Consider the following 23435-nt stretch of genomic DNA (forward strand, 5'->3'; position numbering starts at 1 on the left):
CAAGATAGTCTTGCTCGCTCCTGAGGGAAAGGGCAGTGCGCCTGGTGATAAAAATGAATGTAGAATTTTGGAATCAAAGTGAATTGCTCTGTTCATTAGTACTTCTAACTCTTCATATACCTTTCTGATCTTATCCGTATTCCGACATCATTCTCTCAATCTGGAATCCGATATTTGACTTTTCTTTTGGTATTTGCTCCAACAAGGGCCTAAATTGCTTTTCAACTCGGAAGACGGAGATCAAAAGAAAGTGGAATCGTGCAGGAAACCCCGTGTTTTTGGCTTCAATCTTTCCCTTCTAACGACCCTCCTCTCGCTTTCGCTCTCAAATCAACTCTATCGGTCGAGCACAAACTGTCTTAACCCTAAACTTGGTCGCGAGTGGGAGTCGAACCCACATCTCCGGGAAAATCAAAAAAGACCCGGGGAATTACCTCTATTCCATCACGAGTAACGCGGTTCAGCCAAGAAAGAGATTCAGAAATTAGATGGAAAGAGAAAGACCGCCTCAAATGGCTAAAGGAGGGCGATAGAAAGAGACCAGATTGATTCATCTCTCCACTTTAGCTAGAAGATCCAGAAAAGAAGTCAAAAGAAGTTCTTAGTCTACCTTAGTGCTGTCTTTCAGGTGGGGGCAAAGGCTGCTGAGCACTTTCAAGGGCTCTCCTTTTCATGCTTTCCGAGTGGGGGATGGCGCCTGAAGCCTAATCTACAACGATGGATTCCCACGATAATCACGGATGCTGAAAACGATGATCACTGATTGATGCTGAAAATCTCTCCCAGGTTGACACGCCATAACGAGAAGAAATCCATGATGCGGTTAAAATAGAACCTGCAACGAGTGCTGCCTCCCCTACCCTTTCATTGGTACGCCAGTTCTTGCGAGCGAACTCCCGGACGAGAGATGGATGGATTCCCAGGTCTTTTTGAATCTCACTCTTGGAAGATTCTTGAAGACGCCCTGGTCAGGGCGGTTCACAATTTCTTTGTTGAAGGCGCTGTTAAGCCCTAAGTTTGAATTCAAATTTCATTGCCCTTATTCCCGGCATGCTGCCCCGGGGCAGGAATGCGGTAGGGTCTTCAAGCCCCACGCTCGATTCTCGAGATTCATGGGCCGTCGTTCACTTCGCTCGGTCTTCTTCAGCATGCACTGTAACTAGGTGATCTTTGAGGACATATTTGACGCACTGATGAAGACTGGACGGAATTGCCCCTGCGGCATGGACCCAAGGACGTCCTAATAGAAAATTGGTTGCAGAGGGAATGTCCAACACCTGGAAGTTTACCTCAAAGGTATATGGACCTATCTCAACGGGCAGATCCAATTCTCCCAGTACTTACCTTTTTCGAACCAGTAGATGCACAATGAGATTCACCCTGGATTGACTTTCTTAGTGCTCTATATCTGATCTGTCTGTCTCCTATTGTTACGAGAAATCCCTTCCTTCCAGATCAAATCAACCCGAGGTAAAAGGGATTCTTTCCCTGTCCTTCGACTGTCTTTCTTGCTCTCCATCCATTATATCCAATCTATGAGAAGGTATTATTCCCCAAAATCTTCAATAGCATATTTCTGGGGGTTGTTGTGAGCGCTTAGATACTCCAATATGCGCTCTGGCAAGATCCCCTCAATTTCCTTGTTCAGTCGACTCCCTCCCCCTTTGTGGGGGTCCGGACCCCTACGAGTGAGCAGAAAAGGGAGGAGTCCTTAGGCCCCATCTGAGAAGGAAAGCCTTAACGCCCTTGCTTTCGTAACCCGTGCTTGATGCAATAACCGCAACGAGAGTAACCGGTGTTGGATAGAAGACTGTTTTAGTTGCCGGTGCTACTGCTTGAGAAGAAGCTACACATTCATCTTACTCGAGAAATTACTTTTGAATCGAGAGCTTTTTAAAAAAATATTCCTATTTAGGAACTTCACTGAGAGAAAGTAAAGAGAGTAACTGCACTAAGCCGTGCCTTAACTCGAGATGCCACCGGCAACATGGAACAGCTCTGGTCTTGCAGCTCAGCTCGGGTAGCCAGTTCCAGCTTGAGCAGCTCAGTCTTACGTTAGGGCAGCTGGGATCTTTCCAACCGGGGAATTTGTTGGAGTGTACTATAGCGAGGAGTTAAAGTATGCAAGAGGCCTAGGCTACACTGTGCTCCCAATCTCAGGCTACCTCTTTGAGAGGATGGAAAGCCCATTCAGGGACACTTCTACACCCACACGCTTGCGAATCCATGAGCAGTTGTTGAAGGTTGACAGGTCAAGGGGGAACATCCAATCAATGATTGACTTGCGCGGTCCGTCGGGACATCGTCAAGATCGTTCATTTCTTCCTAAAGTTAGGACTTTCTACCAATCTGGGTATCCTGGGTCACTATTCAAAGATTCCATCTTTCCACCCGTCACGTCCCTTGCTTCTCTATAAACAGAGGAAAGGCAAAAGCAGGGGGCTACTTACTCAAAGAAGAGGGAAGCTACTGCACTGCGCATTAAGAAAGTCTTCTTAGCTTCTCTTCTTGAGTGATCTTCCTGCCGATCCGCGCTAGTAGCCTCTCAGCCGTGCCTTGGCATCTTTTCATCTTGACCAGCAGCTTATTCTTGCAAAGATGAGGTTTCGGGTATACTTCCTAGCGTTGTTGGGAACGCAGGAGGTGCATAACCCGCGTAGGGATGGGAACTCCTTTGAAAGTAGAGTTCGTTGGTTCGTCCATCTGCTCTGGCAAATGATCTCGCATTCGGGTGAGTGAATAAGAAGCTTTCTGACACGGAACAAGAACCCCATCGCGTTGGACTGAACCTTGACCTTGCCTTTGGGATGAGTCCTAGCTTTGAACTGAACCTTTGGTTTGAACTTGTAGACGAATCTTCCAACTTGGGGACTAGACTATTTGCCATTGGTGGCATGGAAAGGCGCTCCACACGAAAAAGAAAAGAAAGTGGGCAAGACGCCAAGCAAAGACCTTGACGCCCGTGCCTGAGTGAAAAGTTCGGTAGAATTCCTTCTTCTCATCTGGTAGAACCAAACCAGATCCGTATCCCGCACCCTACCGTTCGACATAACACCAAGATTGATAAGTAATTTGGACGGTCATGTCTGGTCCATTTGTGGGCTCTTTCTGGACCCACTTCGATGATGAAAACCATTCATTTTGTAAATCTTGTCTCACACCAAAAAAAAGAAAAGAATCATGCTGATTGGATATCGTTTGTTATGTTTTGCAGCACATCTATATTGACATTTGTTTGGATCCAGCATAGCGATATTTGCTTTACGAATAAATATCTTTTGCAATCGTAGCAAATAATCTTAGGCATGGCTGTCGTTCTCAACGGGATCTATAAACTGAACGGTTTTGCTAATTAAAGTAGGTTGGGAAGGTCCAACAAATGAACGGAAAGGACTGTCAGGCCCCCGAGGGAGGGTCCAATTACAAAAGGAAAGACAGCGGGCGTAAAACCCAAGTGCAACAATCGTTGGGGAATTGAAAAGAAACAATCATCACTAGAATCTAGTAGATCATTACAAAAATTGAACAGAACAATCACCGCTAGAATACAAAATCACTAATTCACATAGCTGCTGATCCAAATGCCAAGAATCACATTTGAATCCCATTGAATGAGATCTGGCGAAAAGGAAAAATAAATGCCATCGACTAAGATGAAACCATGATGAAGGGGGGTATCAAACGATCTTATCTCTTGAGGAAAAGAGAATTCAGTCTCGAATAATCCCAAGTATCGAAACTATAAGAAGAAAACGAGCTAGGATTTCATCCATTCGAAGGGGATGTGGATCGATCAAATTCTAAATCCATTCGAATCCACCAGGACCCTCATCGAGATCGAGAGAGAGAGAGAGAGAGAGAGAGAGAGAGAGAGAGAGAAGCTTTTTTGAACCTGGGTAACAGCTCTCTGTCTCAGAAAATCGTGGAGCTGTCGTCCGTCCTCAACAAAAAATGGCAGAGGATTCAGAGACTACCACTGCAAAATCTGCCCATTTTAAGTAAACGGGGTACAGACTTTAATTCACTAAAAGCGCTAATGCTACTTGCGTCTCCTTATAAGAGCGTAACTACTACCCGTGTGATTACGATCGCGCTGGTAATGGCCACGTCAGGCACAAAAAAAAAAAAATCACATTGGTGTTTTTTCAAATCCCGTGTATGTGTGTGTATCGAATATGCACAATGCTAGTTGATAAAAAAATAGTTTAATTTTTTTCGGTCGCGTGTTCGATGCACGGTAACATTATTTTCATTACATACACTAAAAAATATATGATGGAGAATGAGTTTGGAACACCATATGACGGTGTCTAGAGGCATAGAATAATTTTTCTTCCGTATACATTGCTTGCTGTAAAGTGGTTTATAATAGTGTCACAAAGATTTTGGTGGACAGTTTGCAACCTCTCCTCCCCTCTCTCGTTAGCCCTTGTCATTCAGCCTTTGTTATAGGGAGGTCCAATATTGTTTTTTTTTTTTTTATCCTGGTCCAATATTGTTGATAACATTCTTTTAATGCAAGAAATGGTCAAGAATTAGCAAAAACCAGGGGATATTCTTGGGCGTGCTCTGAAATTGGATCTAATGAAGGCATAGTATTCTGTTTACTGGGATTTTCTGTTTGAGGTTATGGCTGCTATACGGTTTCCTAACCTTTTTATTCACTGGACAAGCCAATGGGTCACCACTGCCATGTTCTCAATTGTTACTATAAATGAAAGTTTTGAGGTGTATTTTTTAGTAAAACGATGCTTCATTGTTTACTATAAATAAACAATGAAGTCCAGTCCAAAAAAAAATTCAAAATTTAACCCTAGACATTTGAGAAACTTCGATCACAACCGTACATCACCGTCATCCATCAAATTCAGAACAGATCACACCCACCACCACCATGCAGCCGTCGCCAACCACCACTGGTGAAGCAGCATAGAACCCAACAGAAACAGATCTGCCTTTCAGCAAAGTTGTGAGTGCCCATGGGGGGATTTTCCTATCATCCTAAAAGCCAAATCTTGGCATCTCTCATCTTATATTTTGCAATGATCTTTTTCCGCTCTGTGAAGCTGATTGTCAGTCTTTTACTCTTATCATCTTTTGGAGGACTTTTACTAGGGTCTGGGTTAAAGCCTAATTTGGGGAAGAGCTTTGTAGTGTACGAAGGGGTGGCTTTCGATCTTAAGCTGTAGTTAAAGTCCATTTTGGATGTCCTTGAAGACTCTTTGGCAGTAAAATACACAGGAGTTCCTCTCATCACATCTATATTGCATTCATAGGACTTCTAACAACTGGTGGATAGAATTCTGAAGAGGGTTCAATCTTGGGCAAACAAACTTCTCCCTTACGGAGGTAATAATAAAGTTTGTTGTAACGAACGCTATGAATGCAAGCTAATAACGAGAAATTGAAAACTAAACAAGAAATCACAAAGACACAAGATATACGTGGTTCCCCAAGATGGGTACGTCCACGGGCGAGGAGAGAGAGGATTCACTAACCAACGTGAAGAAGAGATACAAAGAGCCGGCTATAATCCGTAACTCTAGAAAGGCCATAATATGAAAGCCCAAAAGATAATTCCTAGAAGTCCCCCAAAAGCCCTATTTATAATAGGCTACAAAAACAGGAACAACATAATTAACCAATGTGGGACTAAAGAATACAAGGCATTCCTAACAATTCTCCACCTTGACTTGAATTCCACTGAACCAAATCACCAAATATAGCTATCCCCTTCTAACCTCTCACTCGCCAAATGCCCCCGAGGGGCGATCAACTGCAAATACCAAGCAAGCCCAAGCAATGCTTGAACTTGGCAACCGGAACCGGTTTAGTCAACATATCTGCTGGGTTATCTGCCGTACCCACTTTCTTCACCTCAACTTGCTTCTGTGAGATGATATCTCGAACGAAGCGATGCATGACATCAATATGCTTGGTCCTCTCATGATATATTAAATTTTTAGTCAAATGTATAGCACTCTGCGAATCACAAAATACTGAACTCACACCATGTGCAAGACCAAGCTCACAAAGCAAACCTCTCATCCACAATGCCTCCTTCACAGCTTCAGCAATGGCCATATACTCCGCTTCTGTTGTAGACAGCGCGACTGTAGCCTGTAAAGTAGCTTTCCAACTAATGGCACTTCCAAACAGAGTAAAAACATAACCTGTCAGAGACCTCCTCTTATCGTGGTCACCGGCAACCGGAACCGGTTTAGTCAACATATCTGCTGGGTTATCTGCCGTACCCACTTTCTTCACCTCAACTTGCTTCTGTGAGATGATATCTCGAACGAAGCGATACCTGACATCAATATGCTTGGTCCTCTCATGATACATTAGATTTTTAGTCAAATGTATAGCACTCTGCGAATCACAAAATACTAAACTCACACCCTGTGCAAGACCAAGCTCACAAAGCAAACCTCTGATCCACAATGCCTCCTTCACAGCTTCAGCAATGGCCATATACTCCGCTTCTGTTGTAGACAACGCGACTGTAGCCTGTAAAGTAGCTTTTCAACTAATGGCACTTCCGGACAGAGTAAAAACATAACCTGTCAGAGACCTCCTCTTATCGTGGTCACCGGCAAAATCCGAATCAACATAACCAACAACATGATTACCAGAATTGGCAACCCCAAACAATAGACCAACACCTGCAGTTCCGCACAAATACCATAGTATCCATTTCACAGCCTCCCAATGTGCCTTTCCTGGACGCCCCATATAACGACTAACGACACTAACTGCATATGGAATATCAGGACGAGTACATACCATGGCGTACATAAGGCTCCCAACTGCGCACGAATATGGAACCTGAGACATATACTTCTCCTCATCCTCCGACTGTGGTGACAACTCCGCTAAAAGTCGAAAATGTGCTGCCAAAGGGGTACTGACTGGCTTCGAGTTCTACATGGCAAAGCGCTCAAGTACTTTAAGAACATAAGACTTCTGATTCAAAAATAATTTGCCAGCTACTTGATCTCTGCAAATCTCCATACTCAAAATACGTTTTGCCGCACCCAAATCTTTCATCTCAAATTCACCACATAACTGTTGTTTCAACCTGTTGATTTCTGACACACTCCTGGCAGCAATAAGCATATCATCAACATACAACAGTAGATAAACAAATGAACCATCTGGAAGTTTTCGAAAATACACACAACTATCATACTCACTTCTTGAATATGGCTGGCTTATCATAAAAGTATCAAACCGCTTATACCACTGCCTAGGGGATTGCTTGAGGCCATACAAAGATTTACGAAGTAAACAAACGTGATCCTCCTTACCAGAAACAACAAATCCCTCAGGCTGACGCATATAAATCCGTTCCTCAAGTTCGCCGTGCAAAAATGCAGTTTTGACATCAAGTTGCTCTAACTCAAGATCATAACATGCAACAATAGCAAATAAAGTGCGAATGGAACTATATTTTACAACTGGTGAAAGTACCTCATTGTAGTCAACACCCTCCTTCTGGTTGTATCCTTTCGCCACTAGCCGAGCTTTGAACCGAGCGTCTTCTACCTCTGGAATACCTGGTTTGCGCTTGAAGACCCACTTGCATCCAACAATCCTCTTCCCTTTCAGCGGTTCTACTAACTCCCATGTCTGATTCTTCTGAAGAGACTCAATCTCTTCATTCATAGCAACAAGCCACTGTGCAGACTCAGCGCTCAAAACAGTTTCCGTATAGCTTGAAGGCTCCTCATACTCAACTGTTTTAGCAACTGATAAAGCATAGGCCACCATTTCAGAATAAGCCGAATACCTTTCAGGAGGCCGAATCTCCCTCCTTGGCCTATCTTTAGCAATAGTGCGTGATTGCTCAACTAACGCATCAACCTCTGTGTCTGAACTCTTGAACTCCTCTTCAATTGGTTGTTCAATGTGCTTCTTCCCTGAGTCGGAAGATTCACTCAAAAACTCCACCTGCTTTCGAACACTTTGTTCTTGAACTGTATCATCAACCTGCTTAGACCCCTTAATCAGATAATTTTCATCAAAAGTCACATCCCTACTGATCAAAAACTTCAAATCATCAGAGCACCATAACCTGTACCCTTTGACACCTGCTGCATAACCCAAGAAAATACACTTCTTGGCCCGTGGCTCCAGTTTACCTTCATTCACACGAGCGTAAGCTGGACACCCAAAAACACGCAACACAGAATAATCAGCCGGATGACCTGACCATACCTCAAACGGAGTCTTACACTCAATAGTAGTCGACGGAGACCTGTTCACCAAATAGCATGTTGTGGAAACAGCTTCAGCCCAAAATTCTTTGCCCAATCCGGGATTGGACAACATACAACGTGCCTTCTCCAAAAGAGTCCTGTTCATTCGTTCAGCCACACCATTTTGCTGAGGGGTTTTTCTCACTGTGTGATGCCTTACAATGCCCTCATTACTGCAAAATCTATCAAACTCGCCAAGACAAAACTCCATACCATTATCAGTTCTCAAACGTTTTATTTTCTTATCAGTCTGATTCTCAATCAAAGTTTTAAACTGTTTGAATGTATTAAAAGCGTCACTCTTATGTTTCAACATATACACCCAAACTTTACGAGAGAAATCATCGATAATACTCATAAAATATCGAAAACCACCTTTAGAAGTTACCTCTGCGGGACCCCAAAGATCCGAGTGAAAATAATCCACCGTGCCTTTGGTGCGATGAACAGCTGTACTGAATTTTACCCTGCACTGCTTGCCGTAAACACAATGCTTACAGAAATCCAGCTTCTCAAATTTCTGGCCACACAGTAAACCCTGTTTGCTCAAAACTGTCATCCCCCTCTCGCTCATATGCCCAAGGCGCATATGCCACAGTCGAGTCAAGTCTGAATCTGAAACCTTGGATGAAGCAACTGTTGCTGCAGCACCTAAAACTGTATTGCCCTGGAGTGTATAGAGGTTACCACGCTTCTGACCCTTTATCAGCACTAATGCACCCCTTGAGACTTTCAAAACTCCACCTTCACCGAGGAATTTGCAACCATGAGAATCAAGAGCACCCAGGGATATAAGATTTTTCTTCAAATCCGGAACTTGTCGAACCTCAGATAAAGTCCTAACAATACCGTCATGCATTCTAAGCTGAATCGTTCCTGAACCAACAGTCTTACAGGCCATGTTGTTGCCCATCAAAACTGTACCACCATTGACCGCCTCATAAGTAGAAAACCACTCTCTATGCGGACACATATGGTATGAACATCCAGAATCTAGAACCCACTCGGTATTAAAGCGAGACAGTCACTTTTCCAGTGCCCGGGTTTCTTGCAATAATTACACTTTCCCTTTTTCTTACCTGATGATCTGGATCTTCCCCTATTACTCGACTCCACCCTTTCTGTTGTTCTTCCCCTAACAAACAAACCATCCGCATGTGCCTCACCTGACACTTTTTTCCTCAATTCTTTCGAATATAGGCTGGCCTTAACATCCTCCATAGATATCGTGTCTTTGCCATACAATAGGGTTGTAACAAAGTGCTCATACGAAAGTGGTAAAGAACATAGCAAAATTAGGGCTTCGTCCTCATCCTCAATTTTACTATCAATATTTTTCAGATCCATAATAATACGATTGAACTCGTCTAAATGATCCTTAACAGGTATACCTTCTCGCATACGAAACGTATAAAGACGTTGTTTGAAATATAACCTGTTGGTGAGCGACTTCGTCATATATATGCCTTCCAACTTCAGCCAAATTCCTGCCGCTGAAGTTTCTTCTTCCACCTCGCGAAGAACGTCATCTGCCAGACTCAACTGAATAGAACTCAGAGCTTTGGCATCCGTATCATCCCAATCTTCCTCTTTGATTCCAGAACTAGTCTTGCCTAACAAAACCTTGTGCAATCCTTGTTGGGTTAACAGAGCCTTCATCTTTACTCTCCAAAGACTGAAACTGCTGCTCTGCCCATCAAACTTCGCAATCTCGAATTTAGCTGCCATAGCCACAATCGGAAATGAAACCCTAGTTTTTGCAACCTAAGGCTCTGATACCAGTTTGTTGTAATGAACGCTATGAATGCAAGCTAATAACGAGAAATTGAAAACTAAACAAGAAATCACAAAGACACAAGATATACGTGGTTCCCCAAGATGGGTACGTCCACGGGCGAGGAGAGAGAGGATTCACTAACCAACGTGAAGAAGAGATACAAAGAGCCGGCTATAATCCGTAACTCTAGAAAGGCCACAATATGAAAGCCCAAAAGATAATTCCTATAAGTCCCCCAAAAGCCCTATTTATAATAGGCTACAAAAATAGGAACAACATAATTAACCAATGTGGGACTAAAGAATTCAAGGCATTCCTAACAGTTCGATTGACCGAAAGGAATACTCGATATTTCTAGAAAAGGTGTGGCAGTTCAGAGCATGTGATTTCCCGAATTGTGAGGCAGCCGTGCTACATATCCCGACCGGATCCCGACGGCACGCTGGGCCCACTCCGGCTGATCGGAACCGACCAAAAATTCTACAAAAAAAATCGAATGGGCCCGCTTAGGAATCAACGTCATCCGATGTGTGTAGGTGGCTGATCCAAACATTTCATTTTTTTTGTATAAATCTTCGGTCGGGATCCTTAGACTTTCTGATTGTGAGGGATGTAATGGCTTATGTTAGCACTGGGAGGAATATTGGGAAATCAAAGGCAAATAGACTCCTCTCTTCCAAATGGTCTATTAGCTGCAAAGTTTTTTTTTTATCGTGATTTTTTAAGGAGAGCAAGAGGATAATTCCACATACCAACTCACCAAGACAATTGCTGATTATGAAGAGGCATAATAGACCCTTTAAAACACACACACAAATACCCAAACTCCCAAATATGAGAGCCAGCCCAAACTCCTGTCGTGGTGCCACTCTTTAGTGGCGAGACTCTTAGACCTGCATCAGTTTTTATCGTCATTGATAGTCCTGTCTCTTTGGGTAGTTTGAGCCACGTGTTCTTTGTTTGCCTGCTCTTAGGCTGGTGTTGTTTGTGTTTCCTTTACTCTGGGCCAGGGGGCGGAGGCACATGGATACAAGGGAGGGCGGCGGACCCCACTAGCTGCCAAATTTCTCTTGGAATAGGTATAATTTTTACCCTATTTTTACTAATTTGACCCCAAATTTTCATAGGAATATGTATAATTTAGCTATTTTGACTCCACAAAAAATCTCTAAATTGCCCCAACTTGTTTTAAGTACATAGAAATCCCAAGCATTCTCTTCTTTTCGAGAGTTGATAGTGCTAGAAATGAAACTATCATGTATTATTTTTCAAATATAACAAGTCTTTTGGGGCCAATTATGAGGCAAAAATGAATTATTAGTGCATATCGATCTTATAATTAACCTTTTAATTTTGTTATTTTTGAACTTGTGCGTAGAAAAAATATATTGCATATGAATTTAATTTGACCCTACTAATCAAAATTCCTGGCTCCGCTCCTGCTCTGGGGCCCTTGCACCTGTAATTGGTTTGGTCCAATATAATCATAAATTACCCCCAAAAGAAATCACGCTTAATCACTTAAACATCGGTTAACTAACCCATTTCGTGACACCATGAATATTTAAAAGAGAGCACATGGAGGAGCCTCGTTCAAGCTTCAAATGATGAGATTGATCCCTTAGAAAATTAATTGACGTGCGAGTAAATTGGCTAGGATACCCTACAACATTAAAGGGAAAAAAAAAAATCCAATCAAGGTGCTCAACTTGATTTCTCCATGTGCGCGCGCCCACAAGCGTGTGTTCTGGTGTACCAACACCACCTTCTACTTCACTATAAAAATGTCATTACCGTTACTGAAGCTCCCAACACTCTCTTCCCCCTTCAATACCCGCAGTAATGAAAACAACAAAAAAACAGAACCAAGAAACAGGATCTACTACCAGAACCAAACCCATGAAGCCACCTCATCTCGAATTCCCAATCGGATCCCCATCTCAAATCCAAAAACTCATATCTTCCCAATCAGACCAACTCCTCGCACACGAAATCTTCCACTTACCTGCCTCTCGCCACCCAAATTCTGCTACTCCCCTTCCACCTTCCACTCCCTCTCATCCTCAAACTCGGCTGCTCCCACCACTTGTCTCGCATGCAAAACCTCCTTTCTCGTCTCAACTCCCACGTCCACCCCATCATCGCTTCCCTCTTCCCCCTCATCCTCAAAGCATTTTGTTTTTCTGTTTCGATCACAAGGTAAAAAGACTTGTTATGCCAGGCATAACTTAAACTCCTCTTTAACTTCTTTAACTTAACTGCGGCCACTTCTGTGGTGATGAATACTGGGGAAAGGTAAGGGAAGCAACTTCAGGAACCATGTTTTCAAAACTAGTTTATTATACTAGTAACAAACAGAGACAGAGGCGACTTGCTTAGTCCTTTTATTTTTCTAACTCCACCAGATAATTACACAGAAAGAAACTAGCAAATCCCATCACTAATCAAACAGCAAACCGAAAAGGGCTGGTAATACTCTCTCTATCTAGATGAGATGCTCTAATTTTGCACTGGAGAGGACATATCAGCTCGGCCTCCCGCCATCCTCTCAGCCTTTTCTCCCCGCTCACCTGAAAAATGCAATGTTGATAATGGCTCCAAGATTTACAAATAAGAGTAGACACATTCCTAAAAATAAGTGAATCAGAACACGCAGATTTTACAAAAAGAGTAAACCGAAAAAGAAAAAGGGTAAGTGCAATAACTCACCAGTGCGAACTCTTATTACATCTGAGACTGGCACCACTGCAGAAGTATGTAAACCACATTAAATATTTATCAAAGTTTTAAGGCATGGTATACTACTTTGCACTGGTTTCCCGAATTCAAGTCCCACAAGAAAACAGCCTCACTACAGAATTTGGTGTATGGATTACATATTTGTCCTTTTATTGTGATGTGAGATGACTCCAAGTAGACTACCTCTACCAGCGAAGTAACCTTAGATAACATTACTTAGTTCAACTACAAGTTTCCTTTTTAAGTTATTACATCTAAATGGTTTTTGAGTGGATGAAACCACAACTGTAGGGAAAAGAAATGTCTCAGATGGAATTACTTAAGATAGCACCATGTTCATAAGTAGGTGACCAAAATGAATTGACTTCAAAAGAGACATCCCCGGATCCCCCAATCAAAACCCAGGATAAAGCCGCATCCCCCTTCTTAATTTTCCAAGAATACACATCCACTCTTCGTGGACAGAAATTTGGATCACCATGCCTATAAGCTAGAAACATCAATTAGGGTTTGATGTTTTATGATCACCTCCTCCAATTCCACATTAGCTTCACCGATAACCAGCAAAAAGAAGTGGTGTTTGAACTTTCTTTCATATACATGTGTGATAAATCCACCAGTGTACAAAGCCAAATAGTGCCAACAACAAAAGACGTTGTCAGGTGCTGATCAAATGAATATACAAATAGTGGTTGACCATATGCTTCAGAGTTCTGTCCTTCGAACAGATAACGAAGACTTACGCAGCCTAGACACCACTTCAAAAAGGTACATGTTTATCTGAAGATTAATAGACCATAACGATAAATGCAGAACCCCTTGTAAAACCACCAACGCATCTCTACCAGAAAAAAGAAATTACCATACCAAAAAAATAAGTTCAAAAGCAGTAATTTACTATTCCAATTTCTTTTGTTCTATTTTGTTACTGTATCTTCTCCACAGCCTTCTTGTTGAGAAAATATGCATGCATTACATGTAGTCGTAAATCATGGATTGCATTCTAAAGATAGTGAAATAAGAAATCAAAAGACTTCAAAATTGAGTAATAAAATTATTAAAAGATGTAAAAGAAAGAAGCCTCAAATCTCACAAAAAATTTTGCCATCTCCGATCTCTCCTGTTCTTGTCACTTCAATGATCTTGTCTATTACAGCTTCAACCTAAGACAATATGAAGAGATGCTTTAAAACAGGTGATAACTCATATAAATAGCCTGAGTTCAGAGTTTTATCATATAGTTCTCAAAACAACTTCAGAAAGATCTCTTAGGGCCTTCATAGTTTTTGTACCTGCTCCTTGCTCACCACAATCTCCAATTTAACTTTAGCTAAGAACTTGTCTTCAGAAAATTCGGAGCCTGTTGAAAATGAAGAGAAAAAAAGGGAAACCATGTTAACCAAACTGTATCACCGGTACTTGTTCTACATGACTTTCAGAGCTACCCCAAAAAGGAAAAGTAAACTTCACATTTTAAATTTAAATAATGAACCAAAAAAGAAAAAAAAAAACTTCTAAATCTGCGTTCTGGAAGTAGTTGTAATGAAAATGGCTTTGCAAAGGGGAATGACAGGAGAAGAATTTATGTGAACTCAGAAACCTTCGGGGCCTCAATGAGACAATCACGTACCCGCCTGCCTTTCTGTCAAACCCCCTTGGGCACCAAAGCCTCTAACATCAGATACTGTAACACCGCGAATTCCCATTTTCAGCAGGGCCTGCATATTTTACAAATGATACACGTCAGAAACAACACGTGTCAGTGGCTTTGACATAAATCTTTTGTCCTAAGCATCTTGTTCTGTCTCCCATAGTCCCACTTTCCTTTTGTGCAAATTGATAGATAGGAGTCAATGTAGACCTTGATTACTCAAGAAGAAAACATGGCCAAGTGGAAAAAGACATTAAAAAATGACGTGTATGTTTTGGTCAAGTTCATGAACTTTATTGTCACTCTCAAGTGGCAAGATCTCACATTGAACCAATAACCTATCGGATTGATATACAAGCATCGTTAAAAGACCAAATGCCAACAAATGCAAGCCACAAGACAAAAGCACGACCTCATAACTTGGAATCGCTAGATCTCTGGTTGCAATATCATGGATTGCAATAATAGCAGAGGCACTGACATCCTTATCATAGAGTTTTCAAATCGGGATTCGAAACGTGTATTGTTTTCTTCATTTTATGAATAGTATTGGGATACGTATCGCGTATCTTAAAATGCATTAATAAAATTTAATACATAATTAAAAGTTAGTTATACCTTGTTACAACCTAAACATTTGTTGTATAAATGAAAATTAAGTTTTTACTTTTTAGGATGAAAAACTTCAAGTTTCCGAAGTGGGGTCTATTACTTTGAGGCCTTCTGGTGCCTTGGTTGAAGGAAGAGAGAAGGGTCTTCATCTAACCTGATTCATGAAAAAAATGGTCAAAATTATAATAGGCATTCTGGTACCTTGGTCGAGGGAAGAGAAGAAGAGTCCTTATCTGATTCATGCAAGACATGATCAAATTACATTATTTCTTCCATATGAGCTCTAGTGGATTGAGTTTTAGTTTCTTTAAATGGGTTGAATGTCACCATCAAAACGATTTAGAACGAGTTTGGTGTCATGCTTCTTAAAATATGTTGCGACTTTTTTTCAATAAGTAATTGTAAAATACGTACTGAATTGGGGTATGCGAAGATATCATAGGATACGTCATCGTGTTGTAGGATTTCTACACAAAGGATACAGGGTGAGATACGCACAGTTTTTTGAAAGGAGACGATACAAATTGTAAGATGCATATCCCCTATTGCGGGTTTTAACAACAAGATGCCTAGTTGAATGACATCCTCTTTTGACGTGGAACCTTATCAGCCCTTTTGTGGTTTCAAATATCAGAAAACATTGACGATTTGCCTCTAAATCCAACTCTCATTCCAAACTAACACTAGTAAACATTTACCCACAGAAACCAAGATTATACTGATCGAAAAAATCTAAATCAACCACCTCGAAACACTTAACTGCCTTCGCACTGATGGGACTGTAATTTAGCTAGAACTAAATCAGATAACATGCTGTGGATAGGTGCCAAATTGCCAATCACATAATTGCCTAAAGTGTTTCCGAGTTAAAAAAAAAAAAAGAATTGCCTAAAGTGAGTCAAAATTACAAGTTAGATGGGTGCAACTGTGCGTGGTTCAAATTATTGATACTTGGTAGGTGCATATGTTTACTAAAAGGAAAAACATTGCTTCAAATTTCAGGCAACTTAAACATTAAAGATGGTCCTCACTCCTCAGAAGAAAATGGTGAGCAGCCAAGTGTGCAGCATGTTTCATAGTTTGGGGCATTTTATGATGTTTCATGGTACCAATTGTGCCAATATGAAAAAGGGCTTGCAACCTGATTTGATAAGGGGAATTAATAATTCTTGACTTACCAAGATTTTGAATTATTGCTACACATGGAATCCAGGTTCATGCACCTTTTATGAAATGGATGCTAGCACATTCAGATGTTCAAGATCGTGCTTCCCTTTTCCCTCTATTATACCCCTCTAGTGTTAAAAATTGACACATTTGATCATTAATTTGCTTGAATCTATCCAGTGTTCAACGTCTGAGCCGAAATGAGGCGCAACCATAGTGCCTCGAATACCTTAAGATGAGGCACAATTCTTGAAGCGCACTTGAGTAGTGTGAGGCGAGCGCCATAGTGACTTTTTCAAGATCTATTGTAGGTATCACCTCATCCATTGATTCATGAGGTATTATAAGTTGAGAACCACTAATTGAAACCCTCCAAATTAAAGGTGCTTTGATCATTAACCCAGGCTTCAACAAACGAGCACAGATCACGAACCGAGGAAGAGGTATCATCAACTATAGCTGTAGTGCTGCTGCTGTTGCTTCTCCTTCTTAGTTTTATATGTACGGATATTAATCAAATGATGATGATGACGAAGATGAAGTAAATGGAAATTGTGTTGACTACCGCTGGGCATGATTCGATACTTGATTGCCGTTATTCATTTTATTAACATTTAACATGTTAAGATTCATGATATTGGGATTCTATATTATTTCTTATGTTGAGCCTTCTTGGAATTCTACTTAATTTTTTTTATACCTTGTGCCTCACATGGATGAGGTGCCTCGCCTCGCGCCAAGGCTCCAGGCTCCACCAGAAGACCATGGTGCCTCGGTGAGCCTAGAGGTTTTTTTATAACACTGAATCTATCCATGCATCATTAGTAGTGAGGATGATAATGAGCCTCAGATGGGCCCGTCGAGCACGGTGCTTTGCTATCAGGTAGAAAAAAGAGCATCCATAAACATGATATATACAAAGTTGGGTGAACTTGGGTTGCAATGCTAAGCACATTTCAAAACTACGACAAATCTAATATGGAAGACCATCCTTAGAACAGGTGCTAATAAAATTTTGCTGCATTAATATAATCTGAACCATTTGAGAAATGTTTATGTGACATAATCGAAATGGTATTAATACCATGTACACCCACCAACATGTGCTATAAGGATGACTTTCTAAATCTAGTCATCTTGGGTTTGAAACATCTTTATACAAGGCATTATAACACATTTATACCATTGACAATACTGTAGTACCGGGGATTCCCGCTTACCCACTAAAATTAGATGTATCGTTGTTGTTAGTGTTGAGATGTGAAGACAATTTTGGAGTCACAGTAAAAATGGCCCGGACGGTTTTGGTTCCCGCCCAGGCAGTCGGGCACGAAAAAAACCCGCTGGTTTTGGCGTTTTTAGGATTATTTGTGTATTAGCTTGCTTGCGCATAGGGCTGTAAATGAACTGAGCCATTCGCGAACTGTTCGAGGCTCGGTTCGGTAAGAGCTCGTTCGAGTTCGATTCGTCTGCTAAACGAACTGAACCTGAACCTCAATTCTAGGCTCGTTTCGTAAATGAGCCGAACCTGAGCCTAACGGTATTCGGCTCGGTTAGGTTCGCGAACCTATACTTAAATTTAATTAATAATTCAATAGGGGTCTATTTGTAAATGTAAAATTTTTTAAGGTTGTATATATAATTCAATACTTATTTTTCTTCCAAATTCTATACAATCAATGAGAGAGTTTGGGTTCGCTTGAGTTTAATGAGCTGAGCCGAATCAAACCTGAATCTTGACGAGCTCAATTCGAGCTTAGATTCGGCTCAGCTCGATTCATTTGAGTTTAACGAGCCAAACTCGAGCCAAGATGTTCAAGTTCGAATCGAACCTGAGCCGAATCCGAGCCGAACTCGAGCCAGACTAGTATCTTAACGAACCCAACCGAGCCGAACCCGAGCCTTGAAAAATTTTAACGAGCCGAACTCAAGCCAAGTTGTTCAGGCTCGAATCGAACTCGAGCCGAACTCATACCTTAACGAACCCGAGCCGAACTTAACAGGGTTCGGCTCGATTCGGTTCGTTTACAGCCCTACTTGCGTATATAAAAGCAAAGCTAGGGCTGCCTCCTATTGTAACTCTGACATATTTTCATCACAGTGAAATAACCCAGCACCCCGTGGACGTACGATTAAGCAATCGGCTTAAGTCGGAACCACGTAATCTCTGTGTCTTATTCTTTTCTTGCTTTAGATTGTTTTGTGTTCTTGGTTTGTTCTTCGATTGTGTGTGTTTGTTTTCTGATACCAGTTGTTAGGATCCGGGTCACTCAACAACACAACGATATGAAGAAAAACTCCCTTAATATTATTTACACAATAATACAAAATGAAAAAACCTCTCCGGGAGAGCCACAACCGGCTCTCCACCGCTCCGGTGAGCCACACCGGCTCACCCACTCGATCTCACCCTCTCCTTCACATGGATTTAGTCACACATCTCTCTGCTCTCATATACATCAATATATAGGCAAAAAGAAAACCCTAATACGCGTAACGAAATAAGGTGGGGAGTTCTCATGTGCTTCACGCACACCACCCCACTTGGGTGGAATCACAATCACCCCCTTCCAACCAAGTGGGGTAATCGTCAAACCGTTCAGCTACTCTAGCAAGCGCTTGTTATCACTACCAAAGTCAATGTCTCAACACCCCCTCACGGAGTACACGCCTGACCGAGTGTCTCCCTACAAAACTAGATCTCCGTAGTTGAATCTGCAGCGCTGTCCGGCTGAAATACCGACATCTCCGCCGACATTTAGCACCCTCTTAAAAGAGTGCTCGCATCCAAACCAGGATGCACTACATCTCAAACCTAAGATGTCCGCAGCAAAATCCATTTATATCCGCGCTCCTTGCTGCCTGAGTGCTCACATCACACCCTGGAATGCAATAATCTGCGTTCGCCAATTCACAAACACCCGTGCCCAATCACAGAACACAAAACCCGATTGAACCAAACTGCCCCCGATCACTGTCAATCATCTCCGCAAACCATCGCTCTAGTGAGCGCCTGTGTCACTGCTAGCCATCAGAAGTCACACCACCCCCACACCGGCAGTGTGTATCTACCAACTGACAGAGTGTCTCTTTGCTCAACTAGCTCATCCGCGACTGAATGCCCTGATCAACCTCCGATCTCTGCAAGTTTGCTCCGTCACTCATCCGCCACTTTCCCTAGCCTCTTATCGCTCTCTGTCATCTCATCCCGGGTCTTTTCCTGCCACTCGTCCATTCTCGTTCCATTCCAGGCTTTTCCCTGCAACCCTTGATCTCTGATATGTCGCCTTTAGTGAGCGCCTGTGTCATTACTAGAAGAGCTCTCCAGCACCCCCTAAACCGGGATGCAACACTCGAAAGAATGTATCCTTAGTCACTAGGTCTCCCGCGACTGATCACGACCTCCGATGGCCGTCCAGAACAGATCACTATGCTGCAACAAGCCTCCTCGCAACTTGAACCGCCTCCAAACACTCGATTCCTGCTTAACTAAGCACGGTTGAATCCAAAATGATGTTTCAATCTCTGAACCAGTATGAACAGACATGAACTGGACAGAAAACAACACTGACCTGTGAACCGGCCAGTACACCCGAGATGAACCGGCACACCCTATACCGTTGACTGGACCTGATGACTGTACCACCACGTCATCGTTGACCGACTGACGTGGCACTTGACCGCTGACGTGTCACCCAATGTGGGACCCCTCCGATGACATGGCCATGCCACGTGGCGCTGATGTAGCTGTCCTTGCTGGTGCTTGCGTGGTGCTGACTCAGCCCCTAGGGTTGACGTGGCACTCTCTGCCATGCGTGTGGCGTGTGCTGGTGCATGCCAGCCATGCTTCCACGCGTGTTCCACACGCATGCGTCTAGATCTGACGCGCTGGGCAACGAGCCACCTTCAGGCCACGCGTGCGGCCTTCTCCGGCCTCCTCCGGCAACGTTCCACATATCCCTGCCATCGTCTCTACAAGACGAACCCTGTGCTCGAATCTCGCATCCGACCTCATTTGATAACTGGGCTTTTCGAATAGCCTCTAGCCTTCACCTGCCGCCATGCGCCGCTGCTTCGAATGGCTCCCGAGCCTTCCTCCGGTGACTAAACCCAACATCCCACACACTGTGACAATCATCTTTGTGAGGCGCACAAAACCCACTGATCAAAAACGATTTCCGAACTGTTTCGATTTTGACCAATTTCCCAAACCGTGCGTCAATGGAGGTCGTATGTTTTTTCGGTGACCCCCTTTTGCTCTCCTGTGCTCTGATACCGATTGTTAGGATCCGGTTCACTCAACAACACAACGATATAAGGAAAAACTCCCTTAATATTATTTACACAATAATACAAGATGAAAAAACCTCTCCGGGAGAGCCACAACCGGCTCTCCACCGCTCCGGCGAGCCAATCCGGCTCACCCACTCGACCTCGCCCTCTCCTTCACATGGTTTCAGTCACACATCTCTCTGCTCTCATATATATCAATATATAGGCAAAAAGAAAACCGTAATACGCGTAAGGAAATAAGGTGGGGAGTTATTCGGTGCTTCGCGCACACCACCCCACTTGGGTGGAATCCCTACAGTTAAGAGTATTATGACAAATCATGAACGAATCCTTTAGAGGCTTTAAGATTATGAATCGCTTATAGTAACGAATCCACAATGCTCAGGGCATATAGTCTAAGCAACTATGGATGTGGAAATACAATCACAAAAAAGTTTGATAATCAAGCTCCTCTGTCCCCACCTTCCTATCCAACTTTGTCATGTCGACTCAATTTGGACACTACTATGACAATGTTAGCACATAATGGTGGACCAAAAGGTGTTGAAAAGAAATGACTTTAGAGCTAAGAAGGAAAATTTAGCCATTCATAGAAATTCCGTTCTCATTGCATAATTAAGTGCCATTTTTTCCTTTTTCTTCTCGGATTTTAGTTGAATCGCATGCATATTAAAGAGCTAGTTCCGTGAAAATAGAGATACAGTCCCTCTTCAACTTTACTACTAGCTTGTGGCATTTAGGAAAGTTGGTGGGTGTTCAATCTTAATAGATGCAATTTCTTCAACTAGCCATTCAGTTGATGGTCATGCCGTGTGTGTGGATTCCAATAGCCAAATTGCTACTTTGGTACATGATCTGATGCTTGCTTTTACCACAAAAGTCAATTGTAACCCATTTTGTCGTTTGCTTTGTTCCCCTCTTTTAGATGGGTTGGAAACAATCGGTTATATGTCCCATTAGCTATATGTAGCCACTTGGCTTAGGCTTTGTTAATTTTCTTTCTTTGTCTTTTTTTTTTCTTTCCTTCCTGTGGTATGCCCTTTGTAGGATGCATATTTGGTTAGCTTTTTTTCTATTTCAAGCTGAATTACCCAAAAAAAAAATAATGGTGGTACTAAAGGATACGTTTAGAGATAGTTGGTTTAACTTACTATTCAGTGGTCGAATATAGGTTACCCATCCGAGAAGTCAAAGACAAGAATCTAGTGCTATTCGCTAAAAGACTGTTTCTTGGTTTTACTCATAAACTCATCTATGGATTCATGATGCTCTAAAATTAACGAACCAACCACGTAAGCATAAGATAAGGGTCATGATTGAGTAGGTCTTACCGATGAAACCTGTGGGATTCGCCAGGGTCTAGTTTGTTGTTGGAAACAGAAGCAGCAAAAAGAATTAGACATTCCATAAGTCAATGAGTGGAATTTTAAGCTATGGAAAGGGAAAGATTGAGAATGCAGAAGCCATAAAAATGTCAAAAGAAGGAAAATAGAAATAAGGTTTAATAAAAATAAAAATGGAGAAATACAATAGACATAGAAATGACCTCAAAATCGCCTCCACTTTGTAGAAATTAGCATCCGGGAAGTAGTCTAGGTAGCAACCAATCAAGAAATAGTAAAGAGAATAAATAATACTCCGCGAAAACGAGAGATTGGAGTGCTATAGGTATATTTATGGAGTACATACCTGGAGAGCCCTGGGCTTTGATTATAGGAAGAAGAGACGCATTTCTTGTAGGTTTCAGTGTGAGGTTGAGAAGAGAAAGACTTTGGGAGTACTGTCTAAGCTTGGGACAAGTAGAAGGGGGAATTGAAGTCGATCCCCCGACAAGCTGGAAACCTTTGAGCTGAGAGTAAAGACGGTTGAGGGTTCCTCCTCCTGGTTTTAGAATCGATGAATAAGAAGAAGCCATTGAGTCGAGAATATTGATTGAGGGCTCCTGGTCTCCAGAGTCGGGGAGGTAGGAAGGAATGTCTTTTCAAGGATGCACAAGCGACGTAAATTGCTTTTCCCCCCTCCCCTGACACCACACACCCCCCGACCCCACACCCGTTTTCCCATATTACCCCCGCCCCCCTCCCTTTCTTAAAGTACCTCTTTAATTTATTTATTTTAATTACTTTTATCTTATTTATTTAATTTCTGTAAATACACCTTTTCTATATTAAAAAATATAACTTAAAAATTAAGTGCTTCAATTTTCAATTTAGTTGAACTGAGATAAAGATTGTATTTTTTTGATTATTTTGACTCTAAATGGTCATAATGAATTTTTTACTCTAAGGCCTTTCAACGAATACCCTAAGACTCATTATTTAGTTTCAGGGTTCTCTTAGGGTATCCATTGAAAGGCGTTGGAGCCAAAAATTTATTATGACCATTTAAGATGAAATGATCAGAAAAATAATATCTTTACACCGATTCAAACGTATTGAAAATTGAAAAACTTATTTTTTTTAACTATATATATATATATATGAAAAAAAAACAGTCGGATTAATTTTTAACTATATTTTTTATTATATAAACGGTGTAAAAAAATAAGAGTTTCAATTTTCAATTCGTTTGAACCGGTACGACGATGTTATTTTTTTGATCATTTAATCCTAAATGGTCGTAATAAATTTTTGGCTCTAAAGCCTTTCAACAAGCATCCTAAGACTCATTAGTTTCAGGGCTCTCTTAAGGTGTCCATTGAAAGGCTTTGGAGCAAAAAATTTATTACAACCATTTAGGATGAAATGATAAGAAAAATAACATCTTTGCACCGGTTCAAACAGAATAAAAATTGAAAGACTTATTTTTTTAACTATATATATATAGGGAAAAAAAAGGAAAAAAACCGTCGGATTAATTTTTAACTATATTTTTTCATATATAAATGGTGTAAAAAAATAAGAGTTTTAATTTTGAATCCGTTTGAACCGGTACA

The 23435-nt window shown here is 41.7% G+C and overlaps 2 protein-coding genes across 3 annotated transcripts in view; both read right to left on the reverse strand.

Annotated features, from left to right (window-relative positions):
- LOC131305415 (ADP-ribosylation factor) overlaps window positions 1–4043 on the reverse strand; it is an 18617-nt gene extending 14574 nt beyond the window's left edge. The window contains exon 1 of one of the 2 annotated variants that reach the window (XM_058332405.1): window positions 3893–4043. Coding sequence is in view for 1 of the 2 variants with exons in the window: in XM_058332404.1 (XP_058188387.1) it covers window positions 3539–3608 (70 nt within the window). In the remaining variant the exon portion in view is untranslated. Of the gene's footprint in view, window positions 1–3538; window positions 3829–3892 lie in introns of those variants that run through there. The other variant, XM_058332404.1, reaches the window with a different exon arrangement.
- Window positions 4044–12358: 8315 nt separating this feature from the next.
- LOC131305366 (nitrogen regulatory protein P-II homolog) lies at window positions 12359–22495 on the reverse strand. Its single transcript, XM_058332401.1, has 8 exons — window positions 22190–22495; window positions 22047–22092; window positions 21832–21859; window positions 14408–14495; window positions 14070–14137; window positions 13871–13940; window positions 12748–12783; window positions 12359–12608 (listed from the first exon to the last, which is right to left on the reverse strand). The coding sequence occupies exons 1-8, from the start codon at window positions 22413–22415 to the stop codon at window positions 12538–12540; spliced, it is 633 nt and encodes a 210-aa protein (XP_058188384.1). The 5' UTR covers window positions 22416–22495; the 3' UTR covers window positions 12359–12537.
- Between the last annotated feature and the right edge of the window lie 940 nt (window positions 22496–23435).

This window comes from Rhododendron vialii, chromosome 1a (assembly GCF_030253575.1).
Source record: "Rhododendron vialii isolate Sample 1 chromosome 1a, ASM3025357v1".
NCBI classification, from domain to species: domain Eukaryota; kingdom Viridiplantae; phylum Streptophyta; class Magnoliopsida; order Ericales; family Ericaceae; genus Rhododendron; species Rhododendron vialii.